Source organism: Hemitrygon akajei, unplaced genomic scaffold (genome assembly GCF_048418815.1).
Source record: "Hemitrygon akajei unplaced genomic scaffold, sHemAka1.3 Scf000058, whole genome shotgun sequence".
Taxonomy (NCBI): domain Eukaryota; kingdom Metazoa; phylum Chordata; class Chondrichthyes; order Myliobatiformes; family Dasyatidae; genus Hemitrygon; species Hemitrygon akajei.
Genome location: NW_027331944.1, coordinates 1841491 through 1864332, shown reverse-complemented (window position 1 = coordinate 1864332; position 22842 = coordinate 1841491). Strand labels below are relative to the sequence as shown.

The following is a 22842-nucleotide window of genomic DNA, read 5'->3' as shown; positions in this document are numbered from 1 at the left end:
CGTCCAGTTCTGGTCACCTCACTATAGGAAGGATGTGGAAGCATTGGAAAGGGTACAGAGGAGATTTACCAGGATTCTGCCTGGTTTAGAGAGTATGGATTATGATCAGAGATGAAGGGAGCTAGGGCTTTACTCTTTGGAAAGAAGGAGGATGAGAGGAGACATGATAGAGGTGTACAAGATATTAAGAGGAATAGACAGAGTGGACAGCCAGTGCCTCTTCCCCAGGGCACCACTGCTCATTACAAGAGGACATGGCTTTAAGGTAAGAGGAGGGAAGTTCAAGGGGGATATTAGAGGAAGGTTTTTCACTCAGAGAGTGGTTGGTGCGTGGAATGCACTGCCTGAGTCAGTGGTGGAGGCAGATACACTAGTGAAGTTTAAGAGACTACTAGACAGGCATATGGAGGAATTTAAGGTGGGGGGCTATATGGCAGGCAGGGATTGAGGGTCGGCACAACATTGTGGGCCGAAGGGCCTTTAATGTGCTGTACTATTCTATATTTTATGGAACATATAGAGTTTAAAGAGGAGGAGGTGCTTACTGCCTTACAGCAAATAAAGGTAAATAAATCCCCCAGGCCTGACATGATATTTTCTCGGACCTTGAGAGAGACTAGTGTAGAAATTGCAGGGGTCCTGGCAGAAATATTTAAAATGTCCTTCGCCACAAGTGCGGTGCCGGAGGATTGGAGGGTAGCTCATGTTGTTCCGTTGTTTGAAAAAGGCTCCAAAAGTACACCAGGTAATTACAGGCCAGTGAGCCTGACATCGGTATTAGGTAAATTATGGGAAGGCGTTCTGAGAGATCGGATATACAAGGATTTGGACAACCAAGGGCTGATTAAAGATAGTCAGCATGGCTTTGTTCATGGCCGATCGTGTTTAATGAATCCTGTAGTGTTTTTCGAGGAGGTTACCAAGAATACACATGAAGGTAAGGCTGTGGATGTTGTCTACATGAACTTTAGTAAGGCTTTTGACAAGGTCCCACATGGGAGGTTAGTTCAGAAGGTTCAGACAGTAGGTATCCATGGAGAGGTTGTAGATTGGATTCGAAATTGGCTATGTGTGAGAAGACAGAGAGTGGTAGTGGATCATTGCTTCTCAGACTGGAGGCCTGTGACTAGTGGTGTGTCTCAGGGATCTGTGCTAGGACCATTGTTACCATCGGTAGCTGAGAGAAGGGCGCTGAGTAGGCTACGGTCAATTATGGAAAACTCTGAACATCCTCTACATAGCACCATCCAGAGACAGAGAAGCAGTTTCAGCGACAGGTTACTATCGATGCAATGCTCCTCAGACAGGATGAAGAGGTCAATACTCCCCAATGCCATTAGGCTTTACAATTCAACCGCCAGGACTTAAGAACTTTTTAAAAGCTATTATTAATGCTTTTTGAGATAGTGATTTAGATGCATATCATATTTTTTACTGAGTTAAGTATTGTATGTTATTAGTTTTGCTACAACAAGTGTATGGGACATTGGAAAAAAAGTTGAATTTCCCCATGGGGATGAATAAAGTATCTATCTATCTATTTATCTATCTATCTATCTATCTATCTATCTATCTATCTATCTATCTATCTATCTATCTATCTATCTATCTATCTATCTATCTTGTTGTTTGTTGTCTATATCAATGATCTAGATGATAGTGTGATAAATTGGATCAGCAAGTTTGCTGATGACACTAAGATTGGAGGCATTGTGGACAGCGAGGAAGGGTTTCAAAGCTTGCAGAGGGATCTGGGCCAACTGGCAAAATGGTCCAGAAAATGGCAGATGGAATTTAATGCAGAGAAGTGTGAGGTGTTCCATTTTGTAAGGACAAATCAAGGTACGGCATACACAGTAAATGGTAGGGCACTGAGGAATGCGCAGGAAGAAAGGGATCTGGGAGTTCAGATACATAATTCCCTGAAAGTGGCGTCACAGGGAGACAGGGTTGTAAAGAAGGCTTTTGGCATCCTGGCATTCATAAATCAAAGTTGAGTATGGGAGTTGGAATGTTATGGTGAGGTTGTATAAGACATTGGTGAGGCCAAATTTGGAGTATTGTGTGCAGTTCTGGTCACTGAACTATAGGACGGATATCAGTAAGACTGAAAGTGTGCAGAAAAGATCTGCGAGGATGTTGCCGGCTCTTCAGGAGTTGAGTTACAAGGAAAGATTGAACAGGTTATGACTTTATTCCTTGGAGCGCAGAAGAATGAGGGGAGATTTGATAGAAGTTTACACGATTATGAGGGGTATAGACAGGGTAGATGCGAATGGGCTCTATCCACACGGATTAGGAGAGATAAATTACAAAAGGACTTTGCTTCAGGGTGAAAGGGGAAAGGTTTAGGGGGAACGTCCTCACTCAGAGAGTTGTGAGAGTGTGGATAGAGCTGCCATCTGATGTGGAAAATGCGGACACACTCTTAAGTTTTAAGAATAAATCTGATAGATGCATGGATGGGAGAGGTCTGGAGGGTTATGGACTGGGTGCAGGTCAATTGGACTAGCGGAATAAAGTTTTGGCACAGAGCAGAAGGGCCGAATGGCTTGTTTTCTATGCTGTAGTGTTCTATGATTTTACGATTCTATGAAGGAATATGGGGAGGTCAGTTCCCACAGGAAGAAGGGGGATGGGGTAGAGAGATCCGACTGGAGGAAGGGGAATGGGGAGGAGATATCCAACAGGAGGGAGAGGGATGGGGAAGTGAGATCCCACAAGCCGAAGGCGGATGTGGACGTGAGATCCCACAGGAGGAAGGGGGATGGCGTAGAGAGATCCGACAGGAGGTAGGGGGATGGGGAAGTGAGATCCCACAGGATGAAGGGGGTTTGTGAAGAGAGATCCCATAATCGGATGGGGGATGGGGAAAAGAGGTCTGACAGCAGGAAGGGGGATGGGAAGGGATACCACTGGAGGGAAGGGAATGGGGAAGAGAGAACCCAGAGGAGGAAGGGGAATGGGGAAGAGAGATCCCACAGGAGGAAGGGGAATGGGGAAGATAGATCCCACGGGAAGAAGGGGCATGGGGAAGAAAGATCCCGCAGGAAGTTAGTGGGGAAAAGACATTCCACTGGAGGATGAGGAAGGGGGATTGGGATAAAAAGTCCCACAGGAGAACTCCAAGGGTAAACGATAATCCTACAAGACGAGAGGATGCAGAAAATTTTTGTACGTGTGTGTTCGGTCTGAACAGAGACCCAGAGGAGGTGCGGCCTCGCTCTCTGTGTATCTGGTAGTGAGCAAAGTCACACACTATCAAGGGCAGGGGAGGACAATCTCACAATGGTATTTCTTTCCTTCTCACTGGGACGGTCTGCTGACGGTCTCTTTTCCCTCACCGGGAAGGGGGTGTGAATCTCTGACCCACCTGCTGCAGTCAGTGTCGGTCTGGGTGTCAGTTACAGTGAGAAGGAACATTGTCAATGGACGTGTCACAGGCAGCAGGAAACACGGCCATTCCTGTGATTTACTACCATTAAACCAATGGCCGTTATTCACTGATCTGATGAAGTTTTCAACATACCTTCACAAGGAAACACAGAACCCTCCCGTCCTTGGGGAATTACTGACCGATCCCCTGGGCATTTGTCACAATTCTTCACAATCTGATTTATCACAGTTTAACCCAAATCCCTTTACATTGAAATGACGCAATAGAACAGTTTCACAGTTCCAATTGAGAGATAAATCAATTTACCTCAACTGCTGGCACTTGTGCAGCCCGGGTCCCAGCCGCTGGATTCCTTCACACTGAATGTGGCAGTCCTGCAGGTCGAGATGTTTTATTGTATCACAGAGTCCGATGACATGAGACAGGACCGCGCAGTCAATCGGGGTCAGTGTCATTCCATGGAATGAAAGTGTTTCCACAGATCCCAGTACGTCCTGAGCCAGTCCACGATTCTGAGACTCAAACAGGTAGTGCAATGTGTTCAGGAAGCTCCTTTTACCAGCTTCACCCTCCGTGTTTCCACTCTGACGTTTAACCTCCTCCTTCACCCAGTCAATCACCCGGCAGGTTGTTTCACGCGGAAATGGACCCAGAAACTCCACCAGGCCCCGAGCTGTCATTGGGGAGGAGAGACCAGCAACAAAACGGAGAAATACCTCAAATCGCCCATCTGTCGTGTTGTGGGCATCAGTGAGGAATTTCAGGATATCCCCGGGATGTGGATTCAGGAATTGTGCGACTGCAGCTACAAACTCTTGGATGGTGAGGTGTGGGAATGTGTACACCACGTTCTGGTCAGAATCCTCTCTCTCCAAAAGCTCCATCAGGAACCCGGACAGGAACTGGGAAGGCTGCAGATTGTAGTTGATCAAATCTCCATCTGTAAACACAACCTTCTTCTCCAACACTCCTCTGAAGGCCATCTGACCAACCCTGAGTAACACATCACGGGGTCTCTCAATCTCACGGCCGTGGTTTTTCAGGATGTTGTAAATATAGTAGGAGTACAGTTGGGTGATGGTCTTGGGAACTCGCTGTGGGTCCCTGACTCTTTGTGTGAAGAAGGGGCCCAGTGCCAGAGCGAGGATCCAGCAGTAGGAGGGGTTGTAGCTCATGGTGTACAGGATCTCGTTCTCCTTCACATAATTGAAAACAGCTTCCGCCAACGTCCGATCTTCAAAATGTCTGATGAAATATTCTTTCCGTTCCTCATCAGCAAATCCCAGGATTTCAGCCCGGACACTGATATCCGCCATTTCCAATAAATGTAACGCAGTGGGACGGGTGGTCACCAGCACTGAACACCCTGGGAGCAGCTTGCTCTGGATTAAACTGTACACAATGTCCGACACTTCACACCTCCACTCGGGATCTGGGCACTGGTGCATGGGTTCTGTATCTCTCCGATTGTCCGCAAAATCCATTTTGTGTTTGAATTCATCCAAACCATCGAATATCAACAGTAATCCCTCTGGGTTCTTCCAGACTTCTCTCAGGATATTCCTAAAGTAAGGATACTGATCCAGAATCAGTTCCTTCAGGTTTATTCGACAGTTAATACTGTTTAAATCTCGGAATTTGAAACTGAAGACAAATTGGAATTGTTGGTATATTTTCCCCGTGGCCCAGTCATAAACAATCTTTTGTACCATCGTTGTTTTCCCGATCCCCGGGACTCCGGCCACTGCTGCTGAACTCCCAGATTTGGATTTCCTCCGGGAAAAGCTGCTCTGGAATAACTGATCAGTACGGATTTTTTCCAGCTGTCTGCGGAGTTGTTTCTCTCTATAATCCTCATGGTCTCTGCCTCTTGCCAGCAGCTCATGTTCCACCAGTGTCAGATCTCGAACAGTAGAAATGACCGTGAGCTCAGCATATCGACCAGCCAGCTGGAAAACCTTCACCTTCTCCGTCATTAGGATCGTGTTCACTTTCAGTGTTTCAGTTTGTGCCCGCAGATTCTCCTTGTGTTTCTGTTGAACCTCTTCCATGGGAACAGAGAACATATTCAAAACGTTAAACGGCTCATCTGACAAAGAACTTTATAACGGTATTTCAGCATTCAGTGTTTGAGATTACATGAATAAATTCAATGCTTCCATGGCTATTAGGACAGAAAGTAAAATTCTATTCACAGACAAGGAATTGACAGCAATGGATATCCCTGAAAATATCCAATCCTCATGTTCTGGTTCTAGTTATTTGTGAAGGTGAACATTCCCCTGATTGCACTTTCTGAGGAAGCTTAAACAAGCATCACTCCCCACTAACATCTTAACTACATTCTACAGAGGAGTGGTTGAGAGTGTGCTGACCTTTTGCATCACAACCTGGTACTCCAGCTGCAGTGCTGCCGACAACAAAGCCTTGCAGGGGGTGGTTAGGGGAGCAGAGAAGGTTATTGGGGTATCCCTAACTTCTGTCCAAGACCTCGTTCAGAATCGATACCTCCAGAAGACACGGTACATCATTAAAGAACCCTCAAACCCTCTCCATGAACTGTTTGTTCTTCTGCCATCAGGCAAACGTTACAGGAGCATCAAAACTAAAACCACAAGGCTACTAAACAGCTTCCTCCCACAGGCAGTCAGACTGCTAAATAGCTGCTCTACCTGACTCTGCTTTGGACACTTTTAACTTGCACTGGGCACTTACAACTTGATTTAAAGCGACATGTGCCTGTTGTGTTTTATTATTTATTGTTGTGTTTATTATTTAGTGTTGCGTTTGTTATGTTATGATTGCACTGTTCCTGGGAAACGCTGTCTCATTCTGCCCTGCAGAGCTGATGTACGGTTGGAATGACAATAAAGTTTTTGAATCTTGAATATCCTATTGTAGTCCTGACTGCACTCCCGTTACAACAACATTTCACTATATTTAAAGCATTGTTTGCCTCATTAACAGAGGATGTTAATGTTGATCTGGTGTGGAACTATGGAGAGTAGGACACTGTGTATTTTGGCCAATCTGCACACTGGGGAGTCACAGGTGTCCACTGCTCTTGCATCAAAACAGGAGCAGAATACCCGGGAAATACTCAAGTCGGGCAGCGTCTGGGGGAGAATCACAGTGAAGTTGTGGATCGATAACCCATCGGAATGACAGGAATGAAAATGGATAGTTTTCAATCGCAGTGATGGAGGATTGGTGGAAAGATGGAATCTGTGTTAATGGAAAAAGTCACAAGGGTCTGTCTCAGTGATGTACATCGTGTCTGTGAGAGAGGGTGGTGAGGTCTTGGCAACTGCTACTCATCAGTCTTGCTGTGGGGGTGTGGGGCGCTGTCTAATGAGGCCTCCGTCTGTCAGAGTCGACCATGGATGTCCTGCCCCTGCAAGCCGGGACACTCCGATATGGAGAGGAAGCTTCTGCCGATGTAGCAAGCTCCCTCTCTCCATGCATCTGATGTACACAAAGGAACGGCAGAGACTGACACAGCTTGGCACCGGAGGTGTCGCAGGAGATGCCAGTGTGCGTTGAACTCCATTTAACACTGACTCAGGGACTCCAGCTCCAGGCTTTTCCCATTGGGTTTACTCCCAAAATCTTCCCCATGAGGGGTTACAGTTATAAGGCAGTGGAGTTTTGAGATCAAAGTTTTCTTGTTCCTGGGTGAACTGCCAATCACAGCCAACAAGCCCCATCTGCCCAAAGCGACTGGTTGTAAGGCACCAGTAACACACCTCTGCCCCTTCTCCTGTCAGAAGAAACGCTTCCACCGGGATTAGTGGCTAAACCGCACGTGAAGGCCAAGAGCTGGACAGAGGCTACTCGCCACTGGGAGCATTTAATAGGTCGTGGCAGCTCATCCGCACTGTCACCCCCCCCCCCCCCGGTTATAACAATCTTAAGCAACCAAGGGGCGCTGTATTATTGACAATGAATCGGTAAATTGGTTTATTATTGTGACATGCACCACTGTAAAATGGAAAACTTTTCTGCATGCTATCCAAATAGATCATTACATCACATCGGTACAATGAGGTTGTACAAGGAAAAATGGAACAGAATAGTTCAGGAAAACAGTGATTCAGTTGCCGAGAAAATGCAGTGCCGGCAGACGATAAGGTAGAAGGCCAAAGGATCATTGGGAGGTCAGCGTTGAGTTTTTTTGGGACTATGTTCCTAAACTGTAGAATTCAACACCTTAAACTACAGTACTGTGCAGAAGTCTGAGGTGTATATTAGGACTGACACATTCTGTCTTTTATTTTCTAGTTTGCAGTTTATCTCGTTGTGATGCGGTTTGAACGGCATCGTCTGGATGTAAGGTGCTTTATAAATAAGTCATTATTATTATTATTATCATCATCATCATCATCATCATCATCCTCTTAGCCTAAACTGGTAAAACTTGAGGTACAGGCATAGCCAAGCACACTCATGTCTCAATTGATAGATTTCAGACTATTCTCGTGGTGTATAGTGTTATGGTTTTTCCAAGATTTACACAAGTATCGCCGTGTGGGCCTAATTTATTAATACTATTCTGTAAAGCCTTTAGGATGATACCAGTTATTGATATTACGATTGGGATAAATAATACCCTGTTCGTGTTCCATAGTCTTTCATTTTGCCCTTTCAATTCAACATATTTCTGGTATTGTTTTTTACTAATTCATTTTTGTAAGTTATGTGTGTTTGGAATAGCTATATATATTTAAAAAGTTGCTTTTGCTTGTTTATCCTGTAAAATTACATCCGAACGCAGATCATGTATTATCCTATCTGAAATAATGATCGGACGCAGTATGATATGAAGGACTCTAACTCTAAAAGTGGAAGAGGCTTGTACGTTTAGTAAATTATGGTGTTTTTCATCAGTTGTAGTTTAAGCAATGTTTTTGTGAATGTTGTTTGCCATTTTATTGTGCTTGTGCAAGTCATGAGATTCAGTTGAACTACTGCAGGATCTTGTAAAGTCGGATTGTTTGTAGTTTCTCTTATAATTTTCAGCATATATCGTCTTGGATCTATTAGCCGTTTATTCTGTATTATTGATAACTACATGTGTCAACAACCTTGTCCTGTATTGCTACAATGATCCCTTCTGTTTCTGGGAAGAAGTCTCCAACTCTGAGACAGGGGATCGACGCTTCCTTGTCGACATCTAATCGGCTCAGATCGTGTGGATGTCCTCCGTGGGGAGTCAGACTCTTCCATTGGTTAACGTTTTCTACTATTATGATAGTTTCTTCATTTTTATGGGTTATGCTTTCATTGACGTTCAGTGATGTGTACCCCTTATCAGAATTGCATATACGTGTATGGAGTGCTGAATCCTGCTTTCGTTATGAAAGTATGTCAATAGAGCTAATTGTGGATTTCAGAAAAGGCGAGATGAGGGAACACGACACACCAGTCCTCACAGAGGGATCTGATGTGGAAAGAGTGAGCAATTCCAAATTCCTGGCTGTCAGTATCTCCGAGTATCTAACCTGCACCCAATATATCGATGCAGCTACAAAGAAGGCAGAACAGTGGCTATATTTCATCAGGAGTTTCCAACATCACTTGAATATTTCTACAGATGTGACTTGCACAGCATTGTAACTGGCTGCATCACCATCTGGTTCACGAGGAACGGAGTAAGGCGCACACTCAACGATTCAGGAGCAACTTCTCCTCGACCATGCAGTTTCTGAATGGACATTGAACCCATTGATAGTGACTCACTAATCTCTTTTTTATTTCTATTTCTGCACTACTTATTTAGTTTAATATTTCATATAATCACACAGACATGCACAGCTATATATGTTCAACTTCCAGGCCCTGAAGCCACTTCGCTGCTCAGACAGATCCACCGTCTGACAGGCCACATGTCTCGCATGGATAACTCCAGGTTACCGAAAGCAGTACTCTACGGAGAACTCTCTCAGGGCAAGAGAGATCGTGGTGCTCGGAGGCAGGAGGTACAAGGACCAAATTAAGCAGAGACTCTCTCAGGTAAATATGGAGGTCAATGAGTGGCAGTCGCTGATCCACGGAAAAGCCAAGAATTTTGAGGAACCCAGAAGAGCGACTGCTGAAAAGAAGAGGGGATGCAAGAAGGATCCAACTACCCAAGCGCCTGCATCCCAGCTGTCCCTCTGTCCCAACTGCTCCCGAGTCCACAGATCCAGAATTGGTCCCTACCGTAACCAACGATCATGTCGTCATCCAGTACCACCACCCCCCTCACAGACACACACACACACACACACACACACACACACACACACACACAAACCTATTTGGGAAGAGAACAGGATTTAGGGTATGTTTCATGATCATTAATGCTTGGTGGAACCCCGGAATGTCCATGCCCTCAAACCCTTTTGTTCCCCAGATCTGGAGTACCTGGTGCTGCTGTGTAAACCTTTCCGGCTGCCAAGGGAGTTCCCGGCTGTTATTATCACAGCTGTGTAATAACAACATCCCCCAGTTGTGTGTTATTGTCACAGAGGGGGGATGATTTCCTTCAGAATTTCCACAAAATTCCTCCACAAAATTTGTATCAACAGTTCTGTGTGAACAGCACTTGCCGTGTGACCGACTGCTTATATTGCCGGTGATCAGCAGGAGCTCCAGAAATTCAGCTCCGATCTGTGCAAAGTCATCCAGGCAGCGAAACGACAATACAGAGATCGTATTCAGACACAGCTCTCCACCAACAACACACACAGCTTATGGCAAGCTCTGCACCCCAATGCAGACTTCAGAGCTAAGTGCAGTGGCGCTGCCAACATCGCTGCCTGTCTCCCAGAGGATCGAAGTCTCTTTACGCTCGGTTCGATATCGCCAACACTGAGACCCTGAGGAGAGCCGACAAAGCGACCTGCACATTGGTCATCTCTGAGGCTGAAGTTCGCAGGGGTTTCCAACGAGTGGACAGTCGCAAGCCTGCGTGACCGGACGGGGTCCCAGGGCGGGTACTCAGGATGTGCGCGGCACAACTGGCAGGTGTATTTACGGATATTTTTAATCTCACCCTCTCCCAATGTAGAGTTCCCTCCTGCTTCAAATCATCCACCATTGTTCCTGGACCTAAAACAACTAAGGCAACATGCCTGAACGTCTGGCGTCCTGTCGCACTCACCTCAATAATAAGCAAATGCTTTGAGAGACTGGTCAAGGACTGCATCTGCAGCTTGTTACCACCCACACTGGACCCCCTACAATTCACCTACCGACACAACCGATCAACAGATGACACAATAGCCACTGCTCTGCACACCTCCTTAAACATCTGGAGCAGAGGGATGCTTATGTGAGAATGATGTTATTAGACTACAGTTCAGCATTCAATACCATCATTCCATCCAGGCTTGACAAGAAGCTCAGAGACCTCGGCCTTCACCCTGCCTTGTGCAGCTGGGTCCTGGAGTTCCTGTCAGATCACCAGCAAGTGGTTTAGAGTGGGCTCCCTCACCTCTGCCCCTCTGACCCTTAACACAGGAGCCCCTCAGGGCTGTGACCTAAGCTCCCTCCTTTACTCTGTGTATTTCTCCTTTGAAGGTCTCCCACCTACCAATCACGTCCTTGCCAGAGAACAACCTGTCCCAATCTACGATTTTTAGATCTCTTCTCATTTCTTCAAATTTGGCCCTTTTCAGGTTTAGAATGTCAACCCGAGGACTAGATCTATCTTTATCCATGATCAAGTTGACACTAATGACGTTATGATCACTGGAACGAAAGCGTTCCCCTACACACACTTCCGTCACCTGCCCTAACTCCTTTCCTAATAGGAGATCTAATATTGCATCCTCCCTAGTTGGTACATCTATATATTGATATAGAAAACTTTCCTGAACACATTTTACATACTCTAACCCATCTAGACGTTTAACAGTATGGGAGTCCCAATCAATGTGTGGAAAATTAAAATCCTCTACAATCACAAATTTCTGTCTCCTGCAGTTGTCTGTTATCTCTTTGCAGATTTGCTCCTCCAATTCTCGCTGACTATTGGGTAGTCCATAATACAACCCTATTAATGTGGTCATACCTTCCTGTTTCTCAGTTCCACCCATATGGCCTCAGTAGACAAGCCATCTAATCTGTTCTGCCGAAGCACTGCTGTAATATTTTCCCTGACTAGCAAAGCCACCACCCACCCTTCATCCCTCTGTTTCTATCACGTCTGAAACATTGGAACCCTGGAACACTGAGCTGCCATTCCTGCCCCTCCTGTAGCCAAGTTTCAGTAATGGCTATGATGTCATAATTCCACTTGTCAATCCAGGCCCTCAGCTCGTCTGCCTTTCCCACAATACTCCACGCTTTGAAATATACACACCTCAGAAGATTATTACCAGCACACACAACCTTGCTATTTGTGACTTTGCATGAACTACCAACATTATTTATTTTTACCCCCGTTCCACTATCTACTCTGGCAATCTGGTTCCCATCTAGTTTAAACCCTCCCCAATAACACTAGCAAACCTCCCTGCAAGTATATTGGTGCCCTTGTAGTTCAGGTGTAACCCGTCTCTCTTGTACAGGTCCCACCTGCCCCTGAAGAGGTCCCGATGATCTAGAAATCTGAAACCCTGCCCCCTACACCAGTTTCTCAGCCAAGTGTTCTTCTGCCAGAGCATCGCACTCTTACCCTCACTGGCACGTGGCACAGGCAGCAATCCGGAGATTACTACCCTCTATGTCCTGTTTTTCAACTTCCTACCAAGCTCTCTGTACTCACTCTTCAGGACATCCTGACTCTTTCTACCTATGTCATTGGTACCGATGTGTACCACGACATCTGGCTGATCACCCTCCCACCTCAGAATGCTGTGCAGGCGATCAGAGACATCCCTGACCATGGCACCCGGGAGGCAACAAACCATCCGGGAGTCTCTGTCACAACCACAGTATCTCCTGTCTGAACACCTGACTATGGAGTCCCCTATCACTACCGCTCTCCTCTTCCTCCTCCCTCCTTTCTGCACTGCAGAACCAGACTCAGTGCCAGAGATCTGGCTGCCGCAGCTTGTCCCAGGTAAGCCATCCTCCCCCCCAACAGTATCCAAATTAGTATACCTATTTTAGAGGGGAATGGCCACAGAAGAACCCTGCATTAACTGCCCTTTCCCCTTCCCTTGCCCGACGGTAACACAATTACCTGTGCCCTGTTTCTTAGGAGTAACTACCTCCCGGAAGCTACTATCTATAAACTGCTCAGTCTCCCGAATGATCCGGAGGTCATCCAGCTCCTGCTCCAGTTCCCTAATGCGGTCTGTTAGGAGCTGCAGCTGGATGCACTTCTTGCAGGTATCGTTGTCAGGGACACTGGATGTCTCCCTGACTTCCCACATCCTGCAAGAGGAGCATTCCGACATCCTGCCTGGCATATTCTCTAGTCTGAACAAAAAAAAAAAAAGAAAAACAGAAAAACAGATGGTTGAGATGGTTGAGGACGTTTGGGATGGGCTCCTAAATACTAACGATTTTCTATAGGGGCACAATTTTGTGCATCCTGACTGGCTGCATCACTGCCTGGTATGGGAACTGTACTTCTCTCAATCGCAGGACTCTGCAGAGAGTGGTGTGGGCAGCCCAGTGCATCTGTATGTGTGAACTTCCTACTACTCAGGTCATTTCAGAGATAGGGGGTAAAAAGTGCCGGAAGGATCATTCTGGACCCAAGTCTCACCAAGCACAAACTGTTCCAGCTGCTAGCATCCGGGAAACGGTACCGCAGCGTAAAAGCCAGGACCAACAGGCTCCGTGACAGCTTCTTCCACCAGGCCATCAGACTGATTAATTCACGCTGATACAATTCTATTTCCACAATTGTATACATAAATACAGACTCACTGCACACACTTTACTGTAATCGTGCTGCTGGCGCAGAAAAACAATTTTCACGACGTGTGTCCATGATATTAACCCTGATCCTGAAATTTTTTTTCTGGCTGTTGTCTCATTTTTTTAGATCTGTTATTCATCATCCTCATACTGTCCTCGTTCATATCAATCCAAGTGCGCTCCAGTGCACATGGTGTTTTTCAGAAATTGCTATTTAAGTTCTTATTTTTTTGCATATTTTCCAGATCTGTTTCAGACCAGGGTATTTTACCAAAATTATACGTCAATATGGGCACAGTGAGTGCTTACTACCTTCGTTATATTTTCACTGTTCAGCTTTATTTGGCAGATTTTCTTGATCCTTGATGTAAATTTAAAGTTTGTTCAGCCTAGCGGTAAATTCAGATTTTCTTCAGCCTTGAAGTACATTTTGTTGGAAGGTTTTCCTTTATCAAACTATTATCTATTTTCTTTGCTTATTGATATCCTAAATATCCATTTCATATTCTGTTACACTGCATCCTGATGCTCTGTTTGATATTCTACCGGCTCTATTGCAACTTTCTTTATGTTTAATCATGTTCTGTACTTTCCTAGTATAAAGTTCATGCTTATATATTTGGAAATTAGTTCCAGTATTTGAATTGTTTGTTTCAGCTTTACTGATGCAAGAGCAAATAATTTCAAATCATCAATGTATAGCTGTCTCAAGGTATAATGCGTATTTTTTTTCTGATTAGATACCTGATTTTTATCTGTTTCAGTAAATTATGAGTGGGCTTAAAGCTAGACAAAACCATTGTTGGGTAAGTGAGTCGCTCTGGAAAATCCCTCCATTTATTTTGATAATGGTCGTTGTTCCTCTGTGGTTGTTAATAGGACGATTATTGTACGCGAATGTTTCATCAGTTGTAGAAATTTCACAAGTATTGTATGAATTTTATATATATTTGGAACTTCTCTTAAACACACGAGGAACAGAATCAGATGGGTTTTTTTTTGATTGACAATATAACACTGAAAGTTTTCTGCTTTCCACAGCGTTTGAAATAGAATAATCTGTTATCTGTTGTTCAAACCCGAATGGTATTCTGTCTGCTCTCCTGTGAGTATATTGTGGTTATCTAAGTTGTTATCTGAGTTTTTATTAGTTACGAGATGTACGATGCTATAATTTTAGATATAAAATTGTCTTATTATTATTAAGAGCCAATAATAACATAGTAGGTGAATATTTAGTAGTCTTATAAATGCAGAATAAAGCTGTCATTGAGACTGGTGGTACATACCTTCAGCCTTTTATATGTTCTGCCCCATGGGAGTGTGACAGAGAGGATGTATGAGGTGGCTTGGGGTTCAGTAGTAAGGCTTTGGTTCGGGTTTGTGTCTTGCCAGCTTGATTGAGTTCCTCCAGGAGGTGACAAAGGTGATGGATGCAGGTACACATGGATATTGTCTACTTGTATATTGGTAGAGTGTTTGACAAAGTCCCACATGGGAGGCTCATACAGCATATTAACATGCTTGAGAACTGTGGGGAATTGTCCTGGCTGCCGGGGACACAAACTGGGAGAAATGTCTTGGCTGGCGGGTGGTGAATCTGTGAAATTATTGTCATAGACGGCTGAGGAAGACGCTTCATTGGATATATTTAAAATGCAGGTTGATATGCAGGGTGTTTTGATTTCTGATTTCCAGCTCTTGGAAGGATTGGAGAGGGTGCAGAACAGGTTCATCAGGATGTTGCCTGGGTTCGGTGGCATGTGCTATAAGTAGAAGTTTGATAAACTTGGTTTGTTTATTCTGGAGTTAGAATAGAGATCTGACTGAGGTGTACAAGTTTGAGAGATATGAGTCTGGGTCGACAGCCTGTATTTTGTTTGTTTTTTTATACATATGACTGGTGTCTGGTACCAGAGGGCATTTGGTTAAGGTGAGATGGGGTAAATTTACAGCAATTGTGGATAGTTTTTTAACAGAGTTCCGGGTGCCTGGAATTTACTGTCTGAGTCAACATGGCTTTGTGAAGGGAAGGTCGTGCCTCACGAGGCTAATTGAGTTTTTTGAAGAGGTAACAAAAAGCAATTGATGAAGGTACGGTAGTAGATGTGGTCTACATGGATTTTAGCAAGGCATTTGACAAGGTCCCTCACGAGAGACTCATCCAGAAAATCATGAGGCACGGGATAAGTGGAACCTTGGCTGTTTGGATAAATAATTGGCTTACAGGAAGAAAGCAGAGGGTAGTAGTGGAAGGAAAGTATTCTGCCTGGAGGTCGATGACTAGTGGAGTGCCGCAGGGATCTGTCCTGGGACCCCTGCTATTTGTGATTTTTATATATGACCTGGATGCAGAGGTGGAAGAATGGGTGAGTAAATTTGTGGATGACATGAAGATTGGATGAGTTGTGGATGGAGCTGTAGGTTGTCGAAGGTTACAAGAGGATATAGACAGGGTGCAGATTTGGGCAGAAAAGTGGCAGATGGGGTTCAATCCGGATAAGTGTGAGGTGATGCATTTTGGAAGGGAAAACCAGCATGTTGAGTACAAGTTTAATCGTTGGTTACTTAAGAGTGTGGATGAACAGAGGGACCTTGGGGTTCAAATCCATACATCCTTTAAGGTCGCTGCACGGGTTGATAGGATAGTTAAGAACTCCTATGGGATGCTAGGCTTCATTAATGGGGGATTGAGTTCAAGAGCAGAGAGGCCAAGATACAAATCTACAAATCTCTGGTGAGACCACACTTAGAGTATTGTGTTCAATTCTGGTCACCTCATTAAAGGAAGGATGTGGAAGCTATGGAGAGGGTGCAGAGGGGATTTACCAGGATGTTGCCTGGTTTGGAGAACAAGTCATGTGAAGCAAGGTTAGCAGAGCTGGGACTTTTCTCTTTGGAGCGTAGAAGGATGAGAGGGCACTTGATAGAGGTCTAAAAAATTATGAGAGGCATAGATAGGGTGGATTGCTAGAACCTGTTTCCCGGGGCACCAATAGCAACACTAGAGGGCATATGTACAAAGTTAAGGGAGGGAAGTTTAGGGGGGACATCAGGGGTAAATTTTTTACAAAGGGTTGTGGGTGCCTGGAACAACTTGCCAGGGATGGTGGTGGAGGCTAAAACATCAAGGGTATTTAAGAACCTCTTGGACAGGCACATGGATGAAAGAACAATAGAGGGTCACGGGGGTAGTGTGGGTTTAGTACTCTTTTTAAAGGAATGCATGGGTCAGCACAACATCCAGGGCGGAAGAGCCTGTACTGTGCTGTAGTATTCTGGTGTCTAGAGTCTAGTGACTAGGGTCATGTCGGAGGCAACTATGTTATAGATGCTCCTAGTTATACATGAATGTGCAGGAAATGCAAGGAAATGGTCAATAATATAAGAAAGGATACCAAAGTATATATTTTTTTCTTTCCCAGATATATAAAGAGTAAAAAAAGGGAGAGGGTCAATATCGGACCACTAGAAACTGCTGTTGTAGTTGCAGTAACGGGTGAAAAGGAAATGCCAGACAAACTCTGTCCAAGTCACTAGCAGAATTCCAAAAGGTAAAGAACATCAGCAAACAGAATTGCGTGCAGTGCTATTACAAAGGAAAAGGGGCTTGGAAGATGAAAGGTCTGAAGATAGAAAAGTCACCTGGACTGGGTCATAGAGTGTATCAGGAGCCTGCCTAGGGTGTGTTGGGATTCCCAGAGCGTTAGGACCTGGAGTGAAGGCTTCATCAGAACCAACAGCTGGATTAATAGAAAAATATATTGTAGAATATTCAGGCTGCAAAGAGAGATTCGTTGAATTGTTACTTGAATCCAGAGATCAGCAAATGATTAATGGCGAATTTTGATTCCCAGGCTTTGCCAAGTCACAGGCTAACACTTGAGATGTGGTTTGAACTGTGCATTTGATCACTCACCGATCAGCTGAGTGGGTAATTCAGATAAACCTTGGCCGATGTTCATGTATTCCTGTGGATCAGGACCTGTTTAAATATTTAAAAAAATCCATGGAAACAGAGCTAAAATAATTAAAATAACTAAAATGTTTATCTCAACGTGCCTTTGTGTTCAGTGCGTGGTTTTAACATACCGAGTTCCTGTATTTCCTTCAGTATTCTGTCCAACTTCGGTAACTCAGTCCTCCACATCAGAAAGGATTCCCACATCGCCCTCCGGGCCTGGGAGCCTTTGCCATTCACCAAACTGAGGAAGAGTCTGGAACTCTCTGCCCGGTTTCCCTTCTCTGTCAGCTCAGTGACTTTCTACAAAAGGAAACAATGAATTTATTGTGGAGCAGACAGACAGACGTGGAGAATGTGCAGGAAAGTATCTGTTCATGGCCCCAGTAGCTTCAGAACAGATGCAGTCACTGGGCTGTTGCCTCATCCTCTCTGGGTTCAGTCATTAACAGAGAAACAGTAACTGAAGGAAATTCTAAATCAATAATGTGAAAGAATAAGGATTTCCTGACACCCTGCAGTAGATGCAATGTGATTAATTTCCTCGATCTGTCAATGTGCAGCATTACATCAACAAGATGTGACAACAAGAACGGAAGAGAGGGGAGAGAGAGAGCAAAAACAAATGGATGGCGGGCATCACTGAATCGTGGCTGACAAAAGTTTATAGTTGGGTGCTTAAATCCAAGGATAAATATTGAATCGAAAGGATACGCAGGTAGGTGAAACTGTTGGGTTGAAACTGCTGTCATTAAAAATGAAAAGTCCTGAGAAAGAGGTGATGTCGGATTAGACGATGTGGATGTTAAGAAACTGCGTAGGTAAAATGACCCTGATGGAAATTATATACAGGCATGTTAACAGTAGCCAGGATGTGGGCTACAAATTACAACTGGGGAGAGGAGAGGCATGGAAAAAGGTCAATGCTAAAATTGACATGCGGAGTTTCAATATCCAGGTAGCTTTGGAAAATCAGATCGGTGCTGAATCCCAAGTGAGGGAATTTATAGAATGCCTATGAGATGGCTTTTGAGAGAAGCCTATGGTTGAGCCCACTATAGGAAAGGCGGATCTGGATTCTGTGTTGTGTATTGAACCAGATTTGATTAGGGAGCTTCAGCTAAATAAACCCTTAAGAGGCAGTGATAATAAAATAGCAGAACTCAGCTAGCAGGTTGAAAGGGAGAAAGTAAAGTTAGAGGTATCAGTGCTACAGTAGAATAAAGGAATTACCGCGGCATGAGAGAGGAGAGCGCCCTCTTATTTGTGGTGGCGTGTTGGGGAGGCAGCATTAAGAAGAGGGACGCCTCACGTCTTAATAAGCTGGTAAGGAAGGCGGGCTCTGTCGTGGGCACAGAACTGGAGAGTATAACATCGGTAGCAGAGCGAAGGGCGCTGAGTAGGCTACGGTCAATTATGGAAAACCCTGAACATCCTCTACATAGCACCATCCAGAGACAGAGAAGCAGTTTCAGCGACAGGTTGCTATCGATGCAATGCTCCTCAGACAGGATGAAGAGATCATTACTCCCCAATGCCATTCGGCTTTACAATTCAAACGCCAGGGGTAGGATATGTTAAAGTGCCGGGGTCAGGACTGAGCTTAAGTTACCATTCAATGTATTTCTTAGTAAACTATTTAAGTACTTTTTAAAAGCTATTTATTAATGCTTTTTGAGAGGGTGATTTTAGATGCATATTTATATTGAGTTAAGTATTGTATGTAATTAGTTTTGCTACAATAAGTGTATGGGACATTGGAAAAATGTTGAATTTCCCCATGGGGATGAATAAAGTATCTATCTATCTATCTATCTATCTATCTATCTATCTATCTATCTATCTATCTAATAAATTCGAAAATGACACTAACAGGGACAATGGCAGAGCAGGAATGGCTGAAGTTTCTCGGAGGACAAACAATCACAATGATGAAGAATTATTCTAAAGGGAGGATGATCAACTGTGGCTGACGAGGTAGTCAAAGCAGCACAAAAGCAAAGGAGAGGGCACAGAATATTACAAAATATAGTAGAAAGCTGGAGGACTGGGATGTTTCTACAAACCAACAGAAGGCAATTCAAAAACCGTAAATAGAGAAAATATGAAATAGGAAGGCAGGCTAGAGAATGATGTAAAATAGCTTACCAAAATGTACGTCTGATATATGAAGATTGAATGAGAGGAGAGTGGATATTGGACCACCGGAAAATGACAGTGGAGAGGTCCTGTCAGGGGACAAGGAAATGCCGGAAGATATTGGTCGGCATTTTGCGTCAGTCCTCACTGTAAAAACACTAGAAAGTGCCAGATATTTGAGAATGTCCGGTGGCAGAAGTGAGTGTATTTGCAATTATTGCGGAGAAGGCGCTTGGTAAGCTGAAAGTTCTGAAGATAGATGAGTCCAGATCAACTCACCCGATTGTTTCTGAAGGTGGAGGCTGAAGAGATTGTGGAGACATTAGTAATGATCGCTCAAGAATCACTAGATTTTGGAATGGTTCCGGAGGACTGATCATTTTAAACTATAGACCAGTTAGTCTGATCAGCGTTTGGGAAGATGTCAGCAGTCGATAATTGAGGATAAGGTTTTGGGGTATTCGGACGCACATGATAAGAAAAAGGCCAACATCCATGGAAGGGAATCTTGCCTGACAGAACCGTTGGAATTTTTTGAGAGAACAGCATGCTGGGTCGACAACAGAGATTCAGTGCAAGTTGTTTACTTGGACTTCCCGAGGACCTTTGACCAGGTGTCCCACATGGACCGATGAAAAAATGGACACATCAGTGGCAATTGGTATGTAGTATAGTGAGGTACGTGGCCATATACTGTAGCAGAAATAATGAAGACGTAGACTATTTTTGAATCTGGGAGAAAATTCAGAAATCGGAGTTGTAAAGAGTCTCTGGAGACCTGGTGCAGGATTCCGTGCAGGTTGAGTCGGTGTTCGGAAAGACAAATACAAAGCTAGCATTCATTTCGAGAGGATCAGAATATAAGAACAAGCACTGGCCAGACCACACTTGCATATTTTGATCCCCTGTTCAGAGAAAATATGTGATGGCATCGTGAAAAATCCAGAGAGGAATCTAAACTAACAGACCCTGTGATATTAAACCAGATTTTGATGGGAGTGGATCCTGGATGCACCTGTACTGGCTGGAGTGTGGAAGGATGAGGGGGAATCTGATTGCAACCTGTGGAATATCGAAAGGCATTGAGAGGACGTGGAGATGATGTTTCTAAGTGGGGGAGTCTAGAACCAGACGGAACAGCCTCAGATTAGAGGGACGTCCATTTGGAACAGAAATGAGGATATTATTTAGCCTAGGAGTAGTGAAACTGCAGAATCCATTGGAACTGGCAGCTGCGGAGACCAGGTCATTGAGTATATTTAAAACAGAGGTTGGTATCTTCTTGACTAGTCTGGTCAGCAAAGTTCACTGGGAGAAGGCAGGAGAATGGGGTTGAGGGGGATAGTACATCACCCATGATGTAATGGCGGAGCAGAATCAATGGGCCTAATGGCCAATTGTGTTCTAATGCCTTATGGTCTCATGATGTGTAAAGACAAAAGAAGATTAAGAAATGTCAGTGCGGCTATCTTATAATGGAGATGGTTACTGCCTGGCACTCATACCGTAAAATGGTAATGACATCCTGAATGCAGGCATGGGTTTCCTGAGTAACTGAGGAATTATGAATTAAACATTGAATAGTCTTCAAGCAACATACACCTATGATGGAATTAAGCTAACTGAATATGGATGGACTTAGGACATCGCTCTGAGAAATAAGAGAGGCAGCGTTTAAGGGTAAGCACAACATTGTGGGCCGAAGGGCATGTACTGTGCTGTACTATTCTATGTTCTATGTTCTGTGTCCCGGATTTGAATGATTGATCTCCTAGAACAGATATCAGTAGGGAATAATGGACAACAATTATGAAATAAATCAGCATAATTCCCTGATGGCCCACTGCACTGTAAAATAATCCCTCAGTTTCACTGCTACCAGGTCCGAGGAGTTACAGTTGTGAAAGAAATTTAACCAGTAAAGCAGACGTCTCCAGATGATGAATTTATAGATCAACATCATATTTACAGATCACCTCTTGCCTTTGGATAATGCCTGTGTGATTCATTACAGACAGCGTCAATGAATCCCAACGAGAACAGAGTCACTCACGGGTGTAACACACTTGATTTTCTAATACCACTCATGGCTGAATAGGTCAGATCTAGGACAAGACAATCACTGTTTGTGAGCTCCAAGGAGAGTGACCTGAAATGGTGTGTCCCTGTCTCTCATTAGTTAGATATTCAGCAAGTTAGCAGTTTTTTTTGTTTGCCCCTTCCCTTTCAGGAAATCCTATTGATCTTCTTCCCTTTCAGGACCACCTGTTGATTTTTTGGGATCATGAGATATCAGCTAGTCACCAGATTTATTTTATGTTTTGTGCTTTCTTCTGCCCTTTTAGATCAAACTATTGATTTTTGTGGTCATAAGATATCACCTTTGTGCGTGATCTTTCACATCTAATCAATCTCAGAGATTTTCGAGGAAGTTACCAGGAAAGTTGATGAAGGCAAGGTTGTGGATATTGTCTACATGGACTTCAGCACGGTACAGGATCAACAGGTGTACCTTGTACACCTACAAGGTCCCGTACAGGACGTCGGTCTAGAAGATTCAGTTGCTTAGCATTCAAGATAAAGTAGTAAACTGGATTGGACACTAACTTTTTGCAAAGAATCCGGAGTGTCACTATAGACTGTTGCATTTCTGTTTGGCGCCTGTAATTTGTGCAGTGTCACTGGAATCGGTGCTGTGCCTGTTGTTGTTTATCATCTATATCAATGATCTGGATGAAATTATGGTTAAGAGCATCAGCAAATTTGCTGATGACTCCAACATTGGGAAGGAGCAGTTGACAAAGAGGTAGATTACAAGAGCTTCCAGTGAGGTCTGGACCAACCGGAGAATGGGTTTAAAAGGGGCCGATGCAATTTAATGCAGACAGTTGCAAGATGTTGCACTTTGGATGGACCAATCAGGGTAGATCTTACACAGCGACCGGTAGAACAAAGTGATCTGGGAATACAGGTACATAAGCCATTGAAAGTGGCAGCAAATGTTGATAGGCTCTGAAAGTAAGTTTCTTAGCGCATTATCCTTGGTAATTGAAAATATCGTGTACGATATGATGTTGTATAAGATGTTGGAGAGGCCTAATTTGAATATTATGTGCAGTTCTGCACACCTACCTGCAGGACAGATGGAAATGTTTGAAAGAGTACAGAAAAAAAAAACATTACAAGGATGTTACCTGGACTGGAAGACCTAAGTTATAAGAAAAGAGTGAACTGATTAGGACTTTATTCATTGGAACATGAAAGATTGAGCGGAGATTTGATAGAAGTGTAGACAATTACATTGGGATATAGATAGGATAAATGCAAGCAGGCATTTTGCACTGAGGTAAAGAGGTACTACAACAAGAGGTTATCATTAAAGGGTGAAAGGTGAAAAGTTCAAAGGGTACAAAGGTGAAACCGGTTTACTCAGAGGGTGGTGAGAGTGTGAAACTAGCTAGCAGGGCAAGTAGTGCAAGTGGTTAGG

At 44.1% G+C, this 22842-nt stretch overlaps 1 protein-coding gene across 1 annotated transcript in view; it reads right to left on the bottom strand.

Annotated features, from left to right (window-relative positions):
* LOC140721599 (NACHT, LRR and PYD domains-containing protein 3-like) overlaps positions 1 to 22842 on the bottom strand; it is a 54443-nt gene that overhangs the window by 9761 nt on the left and 21840 nt on the right. The window contains exons 6-8 of the mRNA XM_073036411.1: positions 17348 to 17519; positions 17175 to 17240; positions 3704 to 5441 (exon numbers count right to left, since the gene is read on the bottom strand). Of these exons, the coding sequence (XP_072892512.1) occupies positions 3704 to 5441; positions 17175 to 17240; positions 17348 to 17519 (1976 nt within the window). The remainder of the gene's footprint in view (positions 1 to 3703; positions 5442 to 17174; positions 17241 to 17347; positions 17520 to 22842) is intronic.